Source organism: Ranitomeya variabilis, chromosome 7, assembly GCF_051348905.1.
Source record: "Ranitomeya variabilis isolate aRanVar5 chromosome 7, aRanVar5.hap1, whole genome shotgun sequence".
NCBI classification, from domain to species: Eukaryota; Metazoa; Chordata; class Amphibia; order Anura; family Dendrobatidae; genus Ranitomeya; species Ranitomeya variabilis.
Window position 1 is genome coordinate 49,663,727 of NC_135238.1, and position 20,106 is coordinate 49,683,832.

A 20,106-nucleotide genomic window follows, 5' to 3' on the forward strand; every position below is an offset into this window, starting at 1 on the left:
TAGTGATGACTGAACGTGCGTCGGCGCTGCCCCAGTGACAAACTGGAAGGCTGTGTGGGGTACATGTGGGCACCGGGCAGCTTAGTAACACTATTAACCTGCACATTAACAGCCTTCTTTCTGGTGACAGGTTCCTTTTAAGTTCCCGACAGAATTTTATCTATAGGCCAGTGAATACAAACAGGGAATTTGGATCTCTACATAAGTGCAACAATCTCTAAATATTAGGAAGTTAAAAAGGATGATGATGTTCAATGTCAGAGGGAGTAAACTGCATTGTATACTTGTCCCGTGTGTGCACTGAACGGTAACGAGTAAAGAAATAAAGCTCGGTTTTGAACATATATACTTTTACTTCAAACCATTGATATTTCATATCAATTTCCTTTTCAACACAGAATGTACTGCAGGGTTAGATTCCAGAAAACAGCGAGGCATCAGAAATGGCTTCGTTGTGGCTCAGAAGCTAATAAGAGGCCAGACCCATAGACACCTGTCGGGATGCGGAGAGCTGGAGTCACAAGTAAGCCACTCGCATTACTAAAGAGTGCGAAACCGGCATGAAAACCGAACATGTTTCTACCCATGACAGGTTCAGAACTCAGTGCTTGCACCAATAAAGCCATTGTCTGCCAGGAAAAAAAATGTCCTATCTATCATTTTCTAGGGAATCTGTGACCTTTTTTTGTATAAAAGGTTCTTATCGATTATTTAATGGCACTTCTCTAGTTGATCTTTCAATCTTCCTTTAGATGATTAAATCTGAAAAAAAAAACAAAAAACAAAAAAAAACCTATACACTTTGTGACATGTATAAAATGTGATTTTTCTTCTTCTAACGGGAATTAAACCCATTTCGCTTTATTCTGAGAACCAATTTCATGAATACACATTAAATGAGACATTTCTTGAGATAACCGATTTAAAAAAAAATAATAATTATGCAAAGTTTCTCCCCGAGAGAAAATAAATTATAGTGGAATGACTGGAAAATATTGGAGTTATTAAAAACAGACTATTATAGAAATCAAAACGAAAAAAAAAAAAAAAATTACAAATCATTGGCTCTTCAGAAAAAAAAAAAAGCTAGTTACTGGGGGAGGAAAAAAAACAAAAAAAATGCAAAAATTTGCACTGAAACCTAATTGTAAACTGCACAAAAAAAAAAAAAACTCTCATTTTCTTTTTACATCTATTGAATTGAAACTGCGCTCTGGATCTATTATTACAGCATACCTTTTATGTAAAAAAAATCTTTATACATCAGAATAAAAAACAAGGAAGGCAAGATGCGTAAAACAAATCAGCTGGTATCCGAGAGTCATCAATTAAACCACTTTTGCTGTTGGAGGGGCTGGCGTCGCATTCTGTCCCGGGGCCTCTCCGGCAGCAAATACGGCAGTTCTGCATAAAAAAGTAGTGTATCTGACTCTGCTTCAGGCATCTTACACCTTCGCTCATAGTATGGATTGTTCTGTCCACGCGGTGTGGAGGACAGCAGCTGGTCCCGAGCTTTGGCACTTATGCTGGCAAACTTAACTTCTTTCCTTTTAGTACTGTAAATGGAAGAAAAACAAAACGTGAGTAATACATTAACGCAGTGGACTTCATAGAGAGAGATGAGCAAGACAACCTTCTACATTAAAGGGGATATCCGGGACTTTGCAAAAGAAAAAAATGTATCCAAGCACTAACAGGCAGGTAACTGCCTGTTGTGCCCAGCACACTGTGACCGCTCCTGCCAGGGATTCAGAAGCCTTTGCCGACGTCACATCTACACAGCGGAGGCTTCTTTTCCGCTCTCTCGACAGGGTGGGCTTTCCGAGGTCATTCTGATTGACAGCCGGTTCTCCGCTGCCTAACTGGGGGAATCGGTTGTCAATCATAATGACCTCGGAAGTCCTGCCCCATGGCATCAGAGGCAGCTGAAACACTGGCAGGAGCAGAACGGCGCCATGCACAACAGGCAGGTAAGTTGCAATTACCTGCCTATTTGTGCCAAGGCACTTTTTTTTTTTTTTTAATAAAGTCCCAGAAAACCTCTGTAAAAGTAATATGCCACTTAAATGCCCGGCCAGCGCTGCCAGACTACGCAGCTCAGGACCAGTCAGTGGTGTTGGACCCCCACCAATCACACATTGGTAAGATTAGACTTTTGTTCAGTAAAATGCAAATTGATTATTGACCTGCCGCCACAGTTTCCACCATTAAACAATCCCAACAATTTATTTTTAATATATATATATATATTTTTTTTTAAAGAATGTGTATTTTTACTGGCACTTTTACGACTTATTAGTTCACTAAAACACCATTCTGAGGGGTTTTTTTGTCTTTTTTTATTTTTATTCCACTGCCAGAGTGGTATCGCTAAGGTCTGTTCCCTGCCTGTAGTAAAATACTTACTCCGGTGTCGCTTTGCAGTCTTGTGACCACAGCTCCTGACTGGCCAGAAGTAATAGCCAACAGTCGTAAATCTGGCTATACACATTAGATGACCTTAGGCTTAAATATTGTCCGTCTGATCGCCAACTCCCCCGAACATTCAATTCGGCCGAGCGCTCCTGAGCGCTCAATGAGAAGGCTGCTGACTGATACATCGGCTCGTGGATTATCTCAGGGAGAACAATGCGATCAGCAGTCCAAAATCAGACATGCCCGATCGACATCTCTCCGCACCATCAGTCAACTGGCGCCCCATACACATTAGACCTTCGGCCAAACCTGGCGACATTGGCGGCTCAGCCTTCTTTTTAGCATGCTCATCGACTATGGTAACGCATTGAGCGCCATCCGAATGGATTAACGTCTTTTAATCACAAACTTCTTTCAAAGCCTGACGCATTTTCAAATGGCTCAAAAGCCTGAACATATGAACAGCACGTCATTTCCCCATTCTAATTAATAAGCCCGTTCTTTTGATCATGGTTAAAGCCTTTTCTGCCATTTTTTTTATTTTTATTTTGGTGGAACTGCTCAAAAAAAAAAAAAAAAAAGGTGGAAAAAGATGCAGTGTGAACATACAAGGTAGTAGGTATCAGTATATATTAGGGAATAAATGACAAGCAAATGTTAAAGGGATTTTTCTCATGTGCATTTTGAAAAAAAAAATATTTAAAAGCAAGCTCCCTTTACTGCACCGCCATGCTGCCTCTTCTACTGCTACCCAGGTCCACGACATGTCATCGGCAGACTAGGATAGGCATCTGACCACAGAAGTCAATCACTGGTCACAGAGGACATGGTAAGTCTTTTGAGAACCTTGGCTAGCTGACCGGTGGTGATTTTACCTGCCGATCAGAAGCAGCGTTTGCCACGCTGTCATGCACATGACAGCGTGGCAAACACTGGATGTTCGGGCCCTGTTCTGGTACCCAAATTTTGTAACTGTTCGGCTGAACCAGAACATCCAGGTGTCCACCCATCTCTACTGCAGGGTGGTCTCATGTCTGTCCAGAATGGAAAAGGAGCCAAGGAGACTGGCAGGGGATCACGCAGCAATAAGAGGAGTGTCAGGCTATGTGCACATGTTCGGGAATTTTCGCATTTTTCGCTATAAAAACGTGATAAAACTGCGAAAAAAACCGCATACATTAAGCATCCTATTATTAGAATGCATTACGCTTTTTTTGTGCACATGCTGCATTTTTTCCTGCAGTGGAATCGCATTCTGGAAAAAAACGCAGCATGCTCATTCTTTGTGCAGAATCGCGGGGATTCCGCACGCATAGGAATGCATTGATCCACTTACTTCCCGCATGTGGCTATGCCCACCATGCGGGAAGTAAGCAGATCATGTGCGGTTGGTACCCAGGGTGGAGGAGAGGAGACTCTCCTCCAAGCCCTGGGAACCATATAATTGTAAAAAAAAAAAAAAAAAAAAGAATTAAAATAAAAAAACATGATATTCTCACCTTCCGGCGTCCCCGGCAGCCTTCCCGCTCCTCGCAATCCCAATGCTGCTTTGCAGCAATGACGTAGCGGTTTCAAGAGACCGCTACGTCATCTGGGGTCATTGCCGCTAGGCATTATTGGGACCGGAGCATCGCGAAGAGCGGGACGGCTGCCGGAAGGTGAGAATATCAGCAGAAGATTGAGAACATTAGAGACAGTTTTAGTCGACAACCCCCAGAGCCCTTCCTCCCAACTACCCAGCCCTCCACCTCCAAAACCAACTTCTCCACCATTACAGAAGATCGACTCTCCACTCTACTCTCACCACCTGTGCACTTGACCCGATCCCTTCCCACTTCATCCCAAACCTCGTCACAGTCTTTATCCCAACCCTAACCCATCTCTTCAACCTATCAGTAACAACAGGTGTTTTCCCCTCAAGCTTTAAACATGCCTCCATCACACCTATCCTCAAAAAGCCCTCTCTTGACCCATCCTCTGTATCTAGCTATCGCCCTATATCACTTCTCCCCTATGCCTCAAAACTACTGGAACAACGCGTCCATCTTGAACTGTCCTCCCATCTATCTTCCTGCTCCCTCTTCGAACGCTTACAATCTGGCTTCCGGTCACACCACTCCACTGAAACTGCGCTAACTGAGGTCATCAATGACCTATTAACCGCCAAGAGCAAGCGACACTACTCTATCCTCCTCCTCCTGGACCTGTCCTCTGCCTTTGACACAGTGGACCATTCCTATTACTACAGACCCTCTCATCCTTTGGCATCACAGACTTGGCCCTATCCTGGATCTCGTCATACCTAACTGACCGGACATTCAGCGTCTCCCACTCACACACCACCTCCTCACCTCGCCCCCTATCTATATCGGAGTCCTGCAAGGTTCAGTCCTTGGGCCCCTGCTCTTTTCCATTTACACCTTTGGCCTGGGACAGCTCATAGAATCTCATGGCTTTCAGTATCATCTCTATGCTGATACACAGATCTACATCTCTGGACCAGATATCACCTCCCTACTAACCAGAATCCCTCACTGTCTGTCCACTATTTCATCCTTCTCCGCTAGATTTCTAAAACTTAACATGGACAAAACAGAATTCATCATCTTTCCCCCATCTCACGCGACCCCCCCCCCCCCAACGAACCCATCCATTACAGTACATGGCTGCCCACTCTCCCCAGTCCCACAAGCTCGCTGCCTCTGTGTAATCCTTGACACTGATCTCTCCTTCAAACCACATATCCAAGCCCTTTACACTTCCTGCCGCCTTTAACTCAAAAATATTTCACGGATCCGTACATTCCTAAACCAAGAATCTGCAAAAACCCTAGTCCATGCCCTCATCATCTCCCACCTCGACTACTGTAACCTCCTGCTCTGTGGCCTCCCCTCTAACACTCTCGCACCCCTCCAATCTATTCTAAACTCAGCTGCCCGACTAATCCACCTGTCCCCCCGCTATTCCCCGGCCTCTCCCCTCTGTCAATCCCTGCACTGGCTCCCCATTACCCAGAGACTCCAGTACAAAAGCCTAACCATGACGTACAAAGCCATCCACAACCTGTCTCCTCCATACATCTGTGACCTAGTCTCCCGGTACTTACCTGCACGCAACCCCCGATCCTCACAAGATCTCCTTCTCTACTCCCCTCTTATCTCCTCTTCCCACAATTGTATACAAGATTTCACCCCTACTCTGGAACTCTCTATCACAACACATCAGACTCTCACCTACCATCGAAACCTTCAAAAAGAACCTGAAGACCCACCTCTTCCGACAAGCCTACAACCTGCAGTAACCACCGATCGACCAAACCGCTGCATGACCAGCTCTATCCTCACCTACTGTATTCTCTCCCATCCCTTGTAGATTGTGAGCCCTCGCGGGCAGGGTCCTCTCTCCTCCTGTACCAGTTGCGACTTGTATTGTTATTATTATTTATTGTAATAGCGCCATTTACTCCATGGCGCTTTACATGTGAGGAGGGGTATACATAATAAAAACAAGTACAATAATCTTAAACAATACAAGTCATAACTGGTACAGGAGGAGAGAGGACTTGTTCAAGATTATTGTACCTGTTTTTATAATGTATACCCCTCCTCACATGTAAAGCGCCATGGAATAAATGGCGCAATAATAATAATGTTTTTTTATATTTTTTTTTATAAATTTTAACATTAGATCTTTTTACTATCGATGCTGCATAGGCAGCATCAATAGTAAAAAGTTGGTCACACTTGTGAAACACTATGTTTGGCAAGTGTGACCAACCTGTCAATCAGTTTTTCAAGCGATCCTACAGATCGCTTGTAAAACGCTAGCATTCTGCAAGCTAATTACGCTTGTAAAACGCTAGTGTTTAGCAGGAAAACGCATGCGTTTTTCCTGCGGCAGGGAGTTCCGGAATTGCCGCCGAAATTTCCGTGGCAATTCCGGACGTGTGCACATAGCCTCAGGGATGACTAAGACGAGAGTACTCCGGTGTTGGAAACTACCTTTAAATAGTCTCTGCTATTATTGATATACACAGTACCACGAATGGCAACTGCAGTATTAACAAAGAAAGTTAGTTCTAAGTCTGTAAATGATTGCCAGACTCCGGGCCAGAATGAAGCTTACATGCAAGAGAAGTGTCCTCACCTTTCGTAACATACAAGTAGAAGAAGTCGCAGTACAGGATGGTTTGGACCACACCTGCCACTATGGCAATCAAGTCAAAGAAGCCTTCGAAGGAATAGCGCCAGATCCAGTTGAAGAGATACAAGGCACGATACAAGCCCAAGAAGAACAGGTAGTGAGTAGTGATTGTCTCCGCTTCACCTGTTTTGCTGATCATGAAGAGTTGGGGCAGGATGGCCACCGACTCCAGATAAATGGAAAAGGTCCATAGGATCTACAAGGCGACACAAAACTTAATATCATCAACAACAGTTAAATGTTTTAATTCAAATGCAACTTTATTATTAGGTAAAAGGGCGTAACGCAACACCTGATTGATTGCAGGAGTTTGTTTGCTGTTTCCATGGAGTCACATGGCTCAGCTAGGGGCTGTATACACAAAACGGTATCCAAGACGCCTTGCAAAAAGGTTTATTTTTTGATGCACTGAAGTAATAGAACTGCAGAACGGCACAAATTATAACGTATGGCGGCATACTCGCTATATTTACTGCATGACGTCTTTTGTGGGAGAGGGGGATTCACTAATTGTTAGAAGATCTGGCTTGAATTTTGCTGGTTGATACATTTGTACTATAAAAGTCAGTATAGATACGCCACAAAAGTATCGTAGATCACAAAAAAGGAGGAGACAGCAGAAAAATCTTGTGAAAATACAAATACGAATGATAAAATGTATACATAGGAAAGTATTTACCATGAAAATAATGAGTATTTTTACTAAGTATCCATCTATTAACGGAAATAAGATATCGCATGTTGCAGCCAAAACTATGCTGCTACGTTGAGCGGTGCAGTTTAAGCACTTTCATAGTCAACGGCTGCATGTTGAGGGAAGCTACGCTGCATAACTAAGCGGTTATTACCTATAAAAGCGCTCGTAACGAGATGATTTTCAGCTGCAATGTGACTGCAGCACACAGCATGGGGGATATAAGAGGAGCCTGGCACGTCCAGAAATACTGTTTACCTGACGATATAAAGCTAATCTGAAGGTAAAAACATTACAATCCTACTTGGCTGGCTTACTGGAGCAGCGGCTGCAGGGAGAACATGACGTTCTATTCTCCCTGCAGCTGCTCACTCCCAGTCATAGGGGCGGTGCAGGGAGCCATTACAGCGCCTGCACTGCAAGCATGGCGCCATCACTCCCAGACACATACACTGCTGTGCCGTCTGTCTGAGTGCGGATGTTATTGCTCCTCTGTACTTACTGTATAGAGAGTGGTGACTAACCGCTCCCTGCACCTATGGGGAGCCAGACATGATTTTAATGCTATTTACCTGCAAAGTAACCCTATACCTGCAGGTTATAAATAGTGTTTCCTGATGTGACAAGATCCCCTTAAAAGTGAATCCAAGTGTTGAGAGATTTCCAAAGTTCCATAGGAAGATTAGCTTAGAAGAACGAAGAGGAAACAATCAGTGCAAAAAACTATTACTGCAGAACCATAAAACTAACAATACCTCAAGAGGAGAGAAATCGTGATTGACAAGGACGGACAATCCACCGACAGGAACCACAAGGAACTCCACCCGGAACGTGTCATGGTTTCCATCGTATGTTGCCTTGAACTTCATGTAGATCAGATAGACTGTTGCATATGCGCAGGCAATATAGATGAGCTGGAAGACAGTAGAATACATAATACATGAGACCACACGTTGGAATATCGCTCCGAGCTGGAATAAACTACGGATCGCTCTCCTGAGCGGAACACCGCTTTCCCTAGGATCTTACAGTGCCAGTGGAGAAGGTCTTCAAGAAAGGGTTGTCTAGGAATATTTATTTAAAAAAAAAAAAATTCTCCAAGGTTGTTTCCTTCCTACGGTCATGTGAATCTAGTCTTCGCTGTTAAAGGGGTCTTTCATCCCTTTATACGTTTCCATTTTACTAGGTGCTTGCAATTGCTAGAAAGTAGGAAAAAAAAAAAAAAAAGATGCACAATCTCATAATTCATCCTTAAGGGCAATCTGTCATCAGGTTTTTGGCCACCTAATCTAAGAGTATTATGTAGAGTCGGGGACCCCAATTCCAGCGATGTATCACTTACTGGGCTGCTTACTGTAGTTTTAATAATAATCACCGATTTATCAGCTGTAGATTATCACTAAAGGACTACTAAACCTGCTGCCAGGTAGTCCTCCATATTCATGAGCTCTGTATAACCCCGCCCCCAGCACTGATTGGCAGCTTTCTGTGTTCACACTGCAGAGGCACAAAGCTGCCAATCAGATGTGTGGGGTTATAGAGGGCTCAGTATTTAGAGAACGGCTAGATCTGCAGCAGAGAAAAGAGTTGCCCAGGACCTGCATATTTATGACTTGGGCCCCTTTCACACATCAGTTTTTTTGTTATTAGTCGCAATCTGTCGAATTTTGAAAAAAAAAGGATCCAGCGACTGATGCTGCCGGATCTGTTTTTTTTCTCAGACTTGTATTAGCGACGTATGGCCTCACGTTTCATCAGTTATTCGCCGGTTTCATCGAAAATTGTTGATCCGGCGGCCGGAGACAACGGACAAAGTAACATTTGTCTCCATCAAAAAAAAAAAAAAAAAAAAAAAACGGACAGCGACTGATCAGTCCCGTCCATTGTTTGTTAGAATGGAAGCCTATGGGCGCCAGATCTGTCAAATGACAGAATCCGGTGACGGATTCAGTTTTCTTTTGTTTTTTTAACCGAGCATGCTCCGATTTTTTTTAGGATCCTTTAGCCAGCCCGCCTAGTCGGATCCGTCGAAAAAACGGATCCATCGCATCAGTTTTTCACAATCTGTGACGGATCCATTGAGCCAACGAATTGTGACTGACTGCAAAAAAACTGATATGTGAAAGAGGCCTTACCCAGATTGGTGGGGTCCAAACATAGATGGGTAAACTGCAGTACCTGGAGGCGGCCACTAGATGTATGGAGCTGCGGCATTAGGCCATGTTCACACGTTGAGTATCTGGTCAGTATTTTACCTCAGTATTTGTAAGCCAAATCCAGGAGTGGGTGATAAATACAGAAGTGGTGACGTGTTACTATTATACTTTTCCTCTGATTTGTTCCTCTGCTGGGTTTGGCTTACAAATACTGAGGTAAAAAACTGACCAAATACTGAACGTGTGAATGTGGCCTTACACTGTGTATTCCACACTGCCGAAGCAGGTATCAGTTAATTGGTGGGGGTGCCAAGTGTCTGTCCTCAGCAATCTCACATTGATTACCTATCCAAAGGCTAGATCAATTAAAGTCCAAAGCAACCGCTTTAACTGATACTTGCTCAATTTGGCTCCAGATTTTGGTGCAGGCCTCATTCAGACATCTACTATGCAGTGAATTTTAGCAGTGATATTATGAAAGTTCGCCCTGGCCACACAGCAAGTCTACAGACACTAACTATAATGCTGTCACATTGGGTGACAATTCTGACCGTAGATCCAGGACCTGCTGCCGCAACACAGAAGCCAAACTGAGCCTAAGATGGCCGCCTGCATGAGAACTTAATTGGGTTGTCCATCTGCTCTCACTTCTGCATAAAGATGTGAGTGATGCCGATGACGCTGCAACCCACAGTGGCCACATGTCCTATTCTGTACCACAGCATGCATCCTGGCAGGTATGTGAAAACACACCTCACAACGCTGAAGTGAGCGGCTAAGGACAGGCCATTCATTAGATTGGGTAGCAATAAGGCCAGTTTATTAAAGGGGTTGTCCAGATAGAAATGGTAAGTCTGCCATCACTATATGACTGCAGAATTGCGGTAGTGTGTGATGAGCACACAGTCACAATTCCGCTGTGTTTTCCAAGTGGGTGTGGTCAGGTTACATCAGGTATGCGATCTTCATAATTGCGGTCATACACAGACTAGACGTAGCTGGTTTCTCTCAATTCTTTTCTACAGAGAAAAGCCAGATGATACTAATCGGCACATGACTGGTAGCATGCAAATCCCACAAATCCCATACATGTGGTCATCTGACGTCCCTCTCCCCTCACACAGGACAAACAAGAAATTTGGGAGTGAGCGAACCGCACAGTGTCAAGATTTGGCAGGCTGCAGTCACTCATATAAAGCAACTACAGACTTTTCATTTCACCCTGAACGACCCTTTAATACATAGTCTTAAAGGGCCCGTCAAGGCTTGGGGTTCAAGGCTGCAGTCACTATGATTATAGACTTGTGAATCCTCAACACGCAGAGTATACGCTGTCAAGAATTCACCACTGCCAGCAGCGGGCGAATGAATGACTGCAACTATGCGATAAGCATACATCTCGTCACATGCAGACTAGACTTCGTGGCCTCGCTCAACACGAGCATTGAATGAGGCCTGACAAGACTAGTCGGAATGTGTCCGTAAGTACGCAAATCACATACTTACAGTCACGTGACGTCACGTGACCGCCCGCTTTCAGAGAATCCTGCGCACTGTAAGGATTTACAAGAGTGACTGCAGATTTGAGCTGCAAGCCTAGACACAACCCCTTTACTGGAGAACGCCACTCTGCGTGATGACGTCTATTGTAACATACATAATCTAATCTTTAGGGCTTTTTTCTTTGCTTTTTTTTTATATAAAATGGATGACCAACAGGGCTTATCGAAATGCCATCAAGAGCAGGGGATGGCTAATGACTGCAATATCCCTACAAAATATTAGAGAAGACAGCGCCTCAAATGTTGGTGGAAAAAAAAACAAAAAAAAAAACCACATTTTATTCCGCCTCCTGTGGCAATATCCCTACAAGCGCAGATTCCAGATCAGAACGACGCTCATTACAGGACCGGGAGAAAGCAGCCGGCGACAGATCATACAGGACAGATATCGATGTGATAAACCCTCGGGCTAGTGTCACCCGTCCGACACTCCTGGTCCGAGTGCAGACCCATGTCCGGAGGTCTTCTGACCTCATAAACCAGCCCTATTAAGTCCATATTGGCAGATGTATGGCGTTCCATGCAGGAGGGATTGCAGGAAACTTTCTGCAGTACAATATATTTTGCTGATGATTTTGAAGTCAATCTGGGCCACAAATCTTACCCACCTTGCTGCATACAACAGAAGATATAGGATGTCTGCAAACCTGGAGAGAAAATCCAAAGCATTCCCATCCCTTGGGACGTACCCTCGTGGTCGAAGGCTGTGACCACACGTGCGGGCTGATATAATGCCAGCTGCCATTAAGATAACATCCACTATTGTACCAGCTGCTCTCTACTTGTGGTTGGAGAACTGCAGACAGAACCTGCTCACCTGGATGCTCACTAAAAGTCTGCAGGACTACAACTCTCAGCATGGGCAGGCTATCCGAGACTGTCAGATCATGATATTGCAACAGGTGTTGGGAGACCACCGAGGTGAAGAACGCAGCCCCCTCGCAGCATCTGTGCCATTACACTGGAAGCCATCATCTTACCTTCATAGAAGTGTTGTAAAATGAAATGAAGGATGTGAAAAGATCCAGGTATCGGGTAGTGAACACCATTGCAAAGAGAAGCTGACTCTTCCCAGAAATGCCTGCAAATGACAAGACATTGCAATAAGAAAAAAGTCCAATTTACTCCTGTCCCTTTCATTATATAACCTGGGATTATAATGCTAGAATAGAGATTACAACTAGTGATGAGCAAACGTGCTGGGAGAAGGTGTTATCTGAGCATGCTCAGGTGCTAAAAAATATGATCGAATCCCCACGCCTGCATGTATTGCGGCTGTCAAACAGCGGCAAGACATGCAGCAGCGGGGACGCGAACATGTTATTCAAGAACGCTGAAAACACTCAATTAGCACCTGCAGGTGTTGTCCTTGGTGGGATTTAAACCCAGGACCCCAACGCTAAAAAGCTACAGTGCTAACCACTGAGCCACCGTGCTGCCCTATACTATCACTACCTACTGTCTACACTTGTTTTCTTTGCAGCTCATTGCTCTGGAGACCGACCACCGCTGCCATCCATCTTGTAAGCACAGCACTGAAACTGTCTGGAATCAGGAGGCAACAATGCGCTCCCACAGTCCCACCATATTGTCGGCACTGCTTACACGCTAACTACAAAAGGGCAAGCCCTGTGCATGTTGGAACAACTGCTGCTAGACAACAGGGATGGTCTGTCTCCAAGGCAACCAGCTGTATACAAAAGTGAATATCTTAAGAACGGCTAAAAGTGCATATGCGGTAAATTTGAAAACCTACTTAATTATCCAACTATACCCATTTATGAAGAACTCTAAAGGGAAAGTATCATCAGAAAATGACTTTAAATTAAGTTTTTCACATTAATAGTATTTTTTTTCTTCATGTCTCACATCATTATCTCTATTAGAAATCTTGCAATGTTCCCGCTGGCTTCTGAGGATATTTTAGAATTGTTCTTCCTTTTCTTTACTGACGATTTTCCAGAAGTCTCATTACCAGCGGAGGCAGGACTACAGTGACAGGTGACACCTCTATACCCAGCTGATAACACCGGATCCACCAGTCACAACAGGCAGTGGCAGACAACCCTGCTCCCCCTCCATTCACCCTTGGACAGGGTCAGAGTCTGTTCCTTGCTGCTGATTTACATGAGGATTTCCCAAAACAGCAGGAGGCCAAAGTCTAAATAACCCCCAGTGGCCAGTGTGAGAACTGCAAGATTATTATTTTTTTTTTTTTTTAGGATATTAAAAATAAATAAAATAAATTATTTTATTTAACAAAAAAAAAATTCTCATTTGAACGATACATCAGACATCAAAATCCTTTATTATCCTCATTGGTGAAAAATGGACCAATTGGTATTAAAACTAAAAAGTCAATGCAACTGGTACTTCTATACCTACCCTGCAGGTCCAGATGATTGTAGATTCTCTCATTCAAGAGAATTGGGACAATTAAGCAAATGACACTTCTCAGAGAGCGATCAGATGAGGAGAAGATCGAGAATAAAGTGACTCCATTCTGTGAGGCCATGAAAATCAGACTGCACTAAGATGTCATCCAAGTGCAGTCTGATGTTTCTCATTGACTTGGACAGCAAATATGCTCATCTGCCCTAAGGGTGGATATCCTATTTTTCTGCAAAGCTGAGATTCCCAGCACAACCCCTGCAGATGTTAAACTCCCTTAATCAGATCATACAATGACATTTTGAACCAGGATGTTCTTTTCCTTGAGACTGTGTGGGCAATAACCAAAAAAATAACGAGTTTTGTACTGGGTGCAAACGGAGATTCTGCTTTGGCTGTTATCCCAAGGTATATTGCAAGGCTCGTTAAAGGGTCAAAATGGACTTTTAGGATTTCTACTTCCAATAGGTGGTGCTAGAATCCTAGGCCTCTTCCTCTCTGAAGAGGCTATTGCATATTTAAAGGGCACCTGTCACCTCGTTTTTTGAAGATGAGCTAAAAATAGTGTTAAATAGGGGCAGAGCTGGGCGTTACATTAGTGTCTTTGTGTGCCTTTATAACCTACCTAAGCTGCCGAAATACCTTTGTAAAGTCGCCGTTTTCTGCGGTCACTCACGCTGGTCTGGTCCTATGGGTGTGGTGACAGCGCTGTTTCTCCCCCAGAAACCTGCTCATCATTCCGTTGGTGGCGTAGTGGTGTGCGCATGTCCAAAGCGAAAATCCACTGCCCAGGAGATTCAAAACAGCGCGGTCTTCGCTATTCGCCGTTTACCGGTGGGCGCGGCCATCTTTCCTGTGGCCGCGCGTGCGCAGATGGATCGCTCTGCTGCCCGGGGCTTCAGGAAAATGGCCGCCGCGATCTCCATCTGCGCACGCGCGGAATCCCGCGGCCATTTTCCTGAAGCCCCGGGCAGCAGAGCGCTCCATCTGCGCACGCGCGGCCACAGGAAAGATGGCCGCGCCCACCGGTAAACGGCGAATAGCGAAGACCGCGCTGTTTTGAATCTCCTGGGCAGTGGATATTCTCTGTTGGACATGCGCACACCACTACGCCACCAACGGAATGATGAGCAGGATTCTGGGGGAGAAACAGCGCCGTCACCACGCCCATATGACCAGACCAGCATGAGTGACACCAGAAAACGGCAACTTCACAAAGGTATTTCGGCAGCTTAGGTGGGTAATAAAGGCACACAAAAGACACTAATGTAACGCCCAGCTCTGCCCCTATTTAACGCTATTTTTAGCTCATCTTCAAAAAACGGGGTGACAGGTGCCCTTTAATTCCCAGAGGAGCATGCATGGCCTATAGGTCTCCTTACTGACATGCCAGGCCTGGCTCGTCACTCTCCAAAAGGAAAAATGTTACCTTAGATAAAAAATAAAAAAAACCTTGCTGCTTCGGCACATAGAAAAGTTTCATCACATCATCGATTTTTCGCAGGTTAAGTATAAATGGCCGATTCTGGATTATTTTGGCAGCACATAGGAGTATAATTACCCCGCACATTTTCTGTAAATATGTAACACGACTGCAGCCAACAACATCCAGCAGCAGAAAACAAGCGTTGTTAGCTCCTCTCCGAGATACAGCCCGCAGGCACGGAGGAGGACATGTATAGAGAGCAGAAAAGCAATATATGAAGTGCTCTGCTCACTATATACTGTATACAAGGGAAGGGAGCGCTCAGCACTTTCCAGATCTCATAACTGCACACATGGCCATTCTGTCACCAACAACTGGGAACAAAACCAATGGACACTGGCCTACTGCATCTACCCTCCTAGGAAATCTATTAAAGGGAATCGGTCAGCAGGTTTTTTCTATGTAGTTTGAGAGCAGCATGATGTAGGGGCAACGACCCTGATTTCAGAGATGTATAAAACTTACTAAGCTGTGTGTTCCTGGTTCAATAAAATCAGTGTTTTAACAGCAGAGGATTATCACTACAGGACTAGTTGTCTCCTGCCATGTAGTCCTCCTACTCTGTATAACCCCGCCCCCACCAATGATTGGCAGCTTACTGTGCACACTGACAAAAAACGCTGCCAATCAGTGGTGTGAGCGGGGTTATATAGAGCTCAGCATTCAGAGAACTGATGATTTTATCAAAACGGCACAAAGCAGATCAGTAAGTGATACATCACTGGTATCAGGCTCTTAGCTCCTAGATCGTGCTGCTTTCAGATTACATAGAAAAAAAATCTAGTGGTAGATTCCCTTTAAGAAAAAAATAGTCCCCACAAAAAGGTGGTCATAGACATTACACGAATTATGGAGCAAACGCATCACTTCTATAAAGACCGGCAGCCCAACTAGAACACATGCATGCTCAATTGTGCAGAGTATGCATGCATGTACAGGGAAGATTATGTCTCAGTCAAACAAATATTCCACAGTCATCTAAGGTGTATGGCCACCTTAAAGCCAGGTTTACATGGTAGAATCCAGGCCGTCAAACATGCCTCTGCAAACTGGCGGCCCCAGGCCGATCACACAGGTCTGTGCACAGAACATCCCCTAGTTACACAGAGCCATGAGCTGCCGATATAGATGATTTTTAAACCAGTTTATAAATAGTTGCACCTGACAAACATTTGTCTCGACAGTCGGGCGTTTCGCCGTTTTGATTAGATAGCTCATTCCACAATTATTAGCCCACTGGAGAAAAAAAAAATCTATAAAGTCTACTGCAAAAGTGATGACTACCATCTTCGCTGCTTGGCCCAATGGGACTTATCCTGGACCTCAAAGCAGTAGCGGCCACAGCCGATCCCCCGCCATGTTCCATTTACAATGCCTTGTTCTGATTCTCCATAGAATTACATTGTAAGAGAGACTTCTGCCTCACATGTAGACCCCAGGGTGATCCGGAATTTAAGTCACGTGATCCACAAGAGGAAAAAAGCGTTGGTGGAAATTGGGAAAGATGGGGGGGATCAGCGAGATTACGCAATAAGTTTTGGTGGAGTGCTTCTTTAAGTGGTAGGGGGCTGTTCGTCCCTCTCTGACACAAAGGCTCGGGTGAGGCTATTACCTTGGCAAAGGGGTTGCAACCCAACTTTCAAGAAGTGGTACAATGAAAATCCACCCAATACAGAAGCAAGGAACAAAAATTAATTTACAAAAGGCGACGGGTCCAGAACTGGGCGACGGGTCCAGAACTGGGCGACGGGTCCAGAACCGGGCGACGGGTCCAGAACCGGGCGACGGGTCCAGAACCGGGCGACGGGTCCAGAACCGGGCGACGGGTCCAGAACCGGGCGACGGGTCCAGAACCGGGCGACGGGTCCAGAACCGGGCAGTGTTGGATATTGTATAGGGAATGACTATGTAGGGGATGTCACAACTTTACTAGGAACAGGCACGACTAAGAAACTATTTTATTTTCATTCCAGCAGAATAACAACGCACATCCACTGGGGTCATCTTTATACAAAAGGAGAAATGTCAATTTTGAAGGTTTTCTACACGTGCGGATAAATGCAGCTCCACAAAGGAAATAGATCATACAACTGCAAAAAGAATTGTGTTCAAAGTGTTGTCCGGGGGGAAAAATGTAAATCTCTTAAAATGTAATGAATTAGTAAATGCACTAGATACAATAAACCTAAGAAAAATGTGTGAAATGATCAATGAACTGAGGACTCTGCTGCTCCGGACAGGATGAGACCCCACAGAGGATGAGACCCCACAGAGGATGAGACCCCACAGAGGATGAGACCCCACAGAGGATGAGACCCCGCGCTGTGCCGACTCTGCTGCAGGTAATCCTCTATGCTTAGCCAATAACGGAGGTGATGATGTGGCCGCATCCTCCTCGCTAACAGCCCCAAGGCTCAAAACTAATACAGTCACACGCTGTCTGGCAGAAATCTGGGAGGATTTCAGGTACTAGTGATGGGGGCTGTAGAAGAGCTCCGAAAACTATTCAAGTCAGCTGTGGGAAAGAAGGGGTTAAAAGCCAACATGTAATAACGGGATCTCAGGATGTATGGTCTCACCACGCCTTACAGCGGGCTGCCACGTCAGACCCACACACAGTCCGTGTCACACACAGTCCGTGTCAGAGCCTATCATCTAGTGCGAGCTCTGATTCATTGACTCCCAGCACAGGAGGTGAATACTGTCCACCTGCACCGATGGAAAGAACGACATCTACTAATCATAGCGGGGGACGCGACCAGTGGCACAACCCCTGATGTGCGGCTGCCTGCTGGGAGAGTGCATGGGGGCCACTACTACTGTACGAGGAGGGCATCAAAGAGGCACTCAGGACACTGATACTTGTTTAGCCGGCACCTAAGGGACATTATTACTATTTGAAGAGGTCACTCAAGTGGCATCACAACTTGTTATAGAACTCGGGGGCATTATTGCTTTTTTTTTTTTTTTTTTTAAAGGGGGGGGCCTCAATATAATAATACTTTGAAAGAGGGAACTTTGAGCTTTATTACTTTGTATTCAGCACTCAGGACATTACTACTGTACTATTGGGCATGAGGGAGAGGCTTTTTTTTTTTCCATAAGGGGGAACCCAGGCATGACTACTTTATAAGGGGGAACTTGGGGATCTATAAGGGGGCACTAGGGGTATTACTACTTTATAAAGGGGGTTATACAAGGGGCAATCTGGGCATTACTACTTTATATAAAAAGGCAGTTGTGGCTTTATTACTTTATCATGGGACACAGAGGTGAGTATTCTATTAGGGGCATTTGCAGCATTATTACTTTGTAAGGGGACAATCGGAGAATTATAATCTCCAAGGAGGCACAAAAGCTGAATGTTGCTCTTATGGCAAGATAAGTTATTAACCTCTGACCTGCGGGATCAATCATGGTGCTCAGACAGGGACAAGCCTGACATCTCACTGTGAAGAATTCCAAAGCCAGCAGCTACAGGCCTTATCAGATCTGTCCAAACCAAAGTCATGTAGAGGAGGTGGCATCCTCAGGACCAGCCTGGAGACAAGGACCATTGCTGAAATGAACGGGCATGGCGCCCATCTCACCGTGCCCGCGTGACAGGGCACGGCACCCATCTCACCGTGCCCGCGTGACAGGGCACGGCACCCATCTCACCGTACCCGCGTGACAGGGCACGGCGCCCATCTCACCGTACCCGCGTGACAGGGCACGGCGCCCATCTCACCGTACCCATGTGACAGGGCACGGCGCCCATCTCACCGTACCCATGTGACAGGGCACGGCGCCCATCTCACCGTACCCATGTGACAGGGCACGGCGCCCATCTCACCGTACCCATGTGACAGGGCACGGCGCCCATCTCACCGTACCCATGTGACAGGGCACGGCGCCCATCTCACCGTACCCATGTGACAGGGCACGGCGCCCATCTCACCGTACCCATGTGACAGGGCACGGCGCCCATCTCACCGTACCCATGTGACAGGGCACGGCGCCCATCTCACCGTACCCATGTGACAGGGCACGGCGCCCATCTCACCGTACCCATGTGACAGGGCACGGCGCCCATCTCACCGTACCCATGTGACAGGGCACGGCGCCCATCTCACCGTACCCATGTGACAGGGCACGGCGCCCATCTCACCGTACCCATGTGACAGGGCACGGCGCCCATCTCACCGTACCCATGTGACAGGGCACGGCGCCCATCTCACCGTACCCATGTGACAGGGCATGGCACCCATCTCACATAAATCAGGGGTGATGTCACAATATGACGACTCCGAGGACTTTTAATACTGACTCCAAATTGCAGAATAATTTTCGGTGCGTCGTCCTCTCGCCCCGGGCACCAGCGAGGCCGGAGATATAAGCCGTGACCAGCACTGCCAGGGCCCTCCATTCTGTAATGTCCCCTACAGAAAGTTCTGCCGACACTGCCCTTTGCCCATACACCACCTGCAGCACCACTGGAGATGATGGAATTTGGTGCAAGTTGCAAAAAATTTGGGGGAGAAAAATGGTAAAATTAAGTATAAAAATGATATAAAATGTTTCCCCTGCAGTCCCGGCAGAGGCCTGGTGTGTGCTGGGGGCGCTGCAGGGGTCACGGCCTGCACCTCCCGCCCCAGGCTCTGCCATCACTTACCGGCACAGGACCGGGTCTTCCAGATCTTCAGCAGCAGGATGATGATGGCTGCCAAATGGGACAAGTCCCCGGTTAGCCTGAAGACGTTCATTGTGCCGGGAGATAAGGGGTGTACGGTGACCGGGCGGGGGAGAAGCGTGGGCAAGAGGTGACCCGGGGACCGCGGAGACGAGCTGTGCCGCTGCAGCCGCTGACTTCAATCCGTTAAAATGGCGAGCGCCGAGCTACGTGGCCCGGGGACGTGGCCTAACTGCAGCGAGCGCAGAGCACGCTGGGAACAGCGCTGAGGCAAGGGTGACGTGTGACCACGCCCCCTCCCGCTCGCACGCCCCTTTATCAACTGGCCCGCCACCAAGCCCCGCCCCTTAAAGGCAGCGTGTGGTGGAATGTTCCTCGTCTTTTTGCAACTTTTTTTTTTAGTCACGTGTCTCTCCTGGACTTCTAGAACCGTCCCTGGCGCAATGTCCGCGCTCCCTCCTGTCACCTGCCGCAGTCCCGGAGCCTTTGCATCCCCCGTGACAATTTATTATGTCTTTTTTAGGCAT

General features: G+C 46.1%; 1 protein-coding gene across 1 annotated transcript; it reads right to left on the reverse strand.

The window, feature by feature from the left end:
• Window positions 1-333: 333 nt before the first annotated feature.
• On the reverse strand, window positions 334-19,899 carry KDELR2 (KDEL endoplasmic reticulum protein retention receptor 2). The gene is made up of 5 exons (XM_077275039.1): window positions 19,562-19,899; window positions 12,011-12,111; window positions 8,068-8,226; window positions 6,562-6,814; window positions 334-1,556 (listed from the first exon to the last, which is right to left on the reverse strand). The coding sequence occupies exons 1-5, from the start codon at window positions 19,650-19,652 to the stop codon at window positions 1,522-1,524; spliced, it is 639 nt and encodes a 212-aa protein (XP_077131154.1). The 5' UTR covers window positions 19,653-19,899; the 3' UTR covers window positions 334-1,521.
• Window positions 19,900-20,106: the final 207 nt, after the last annotated feature.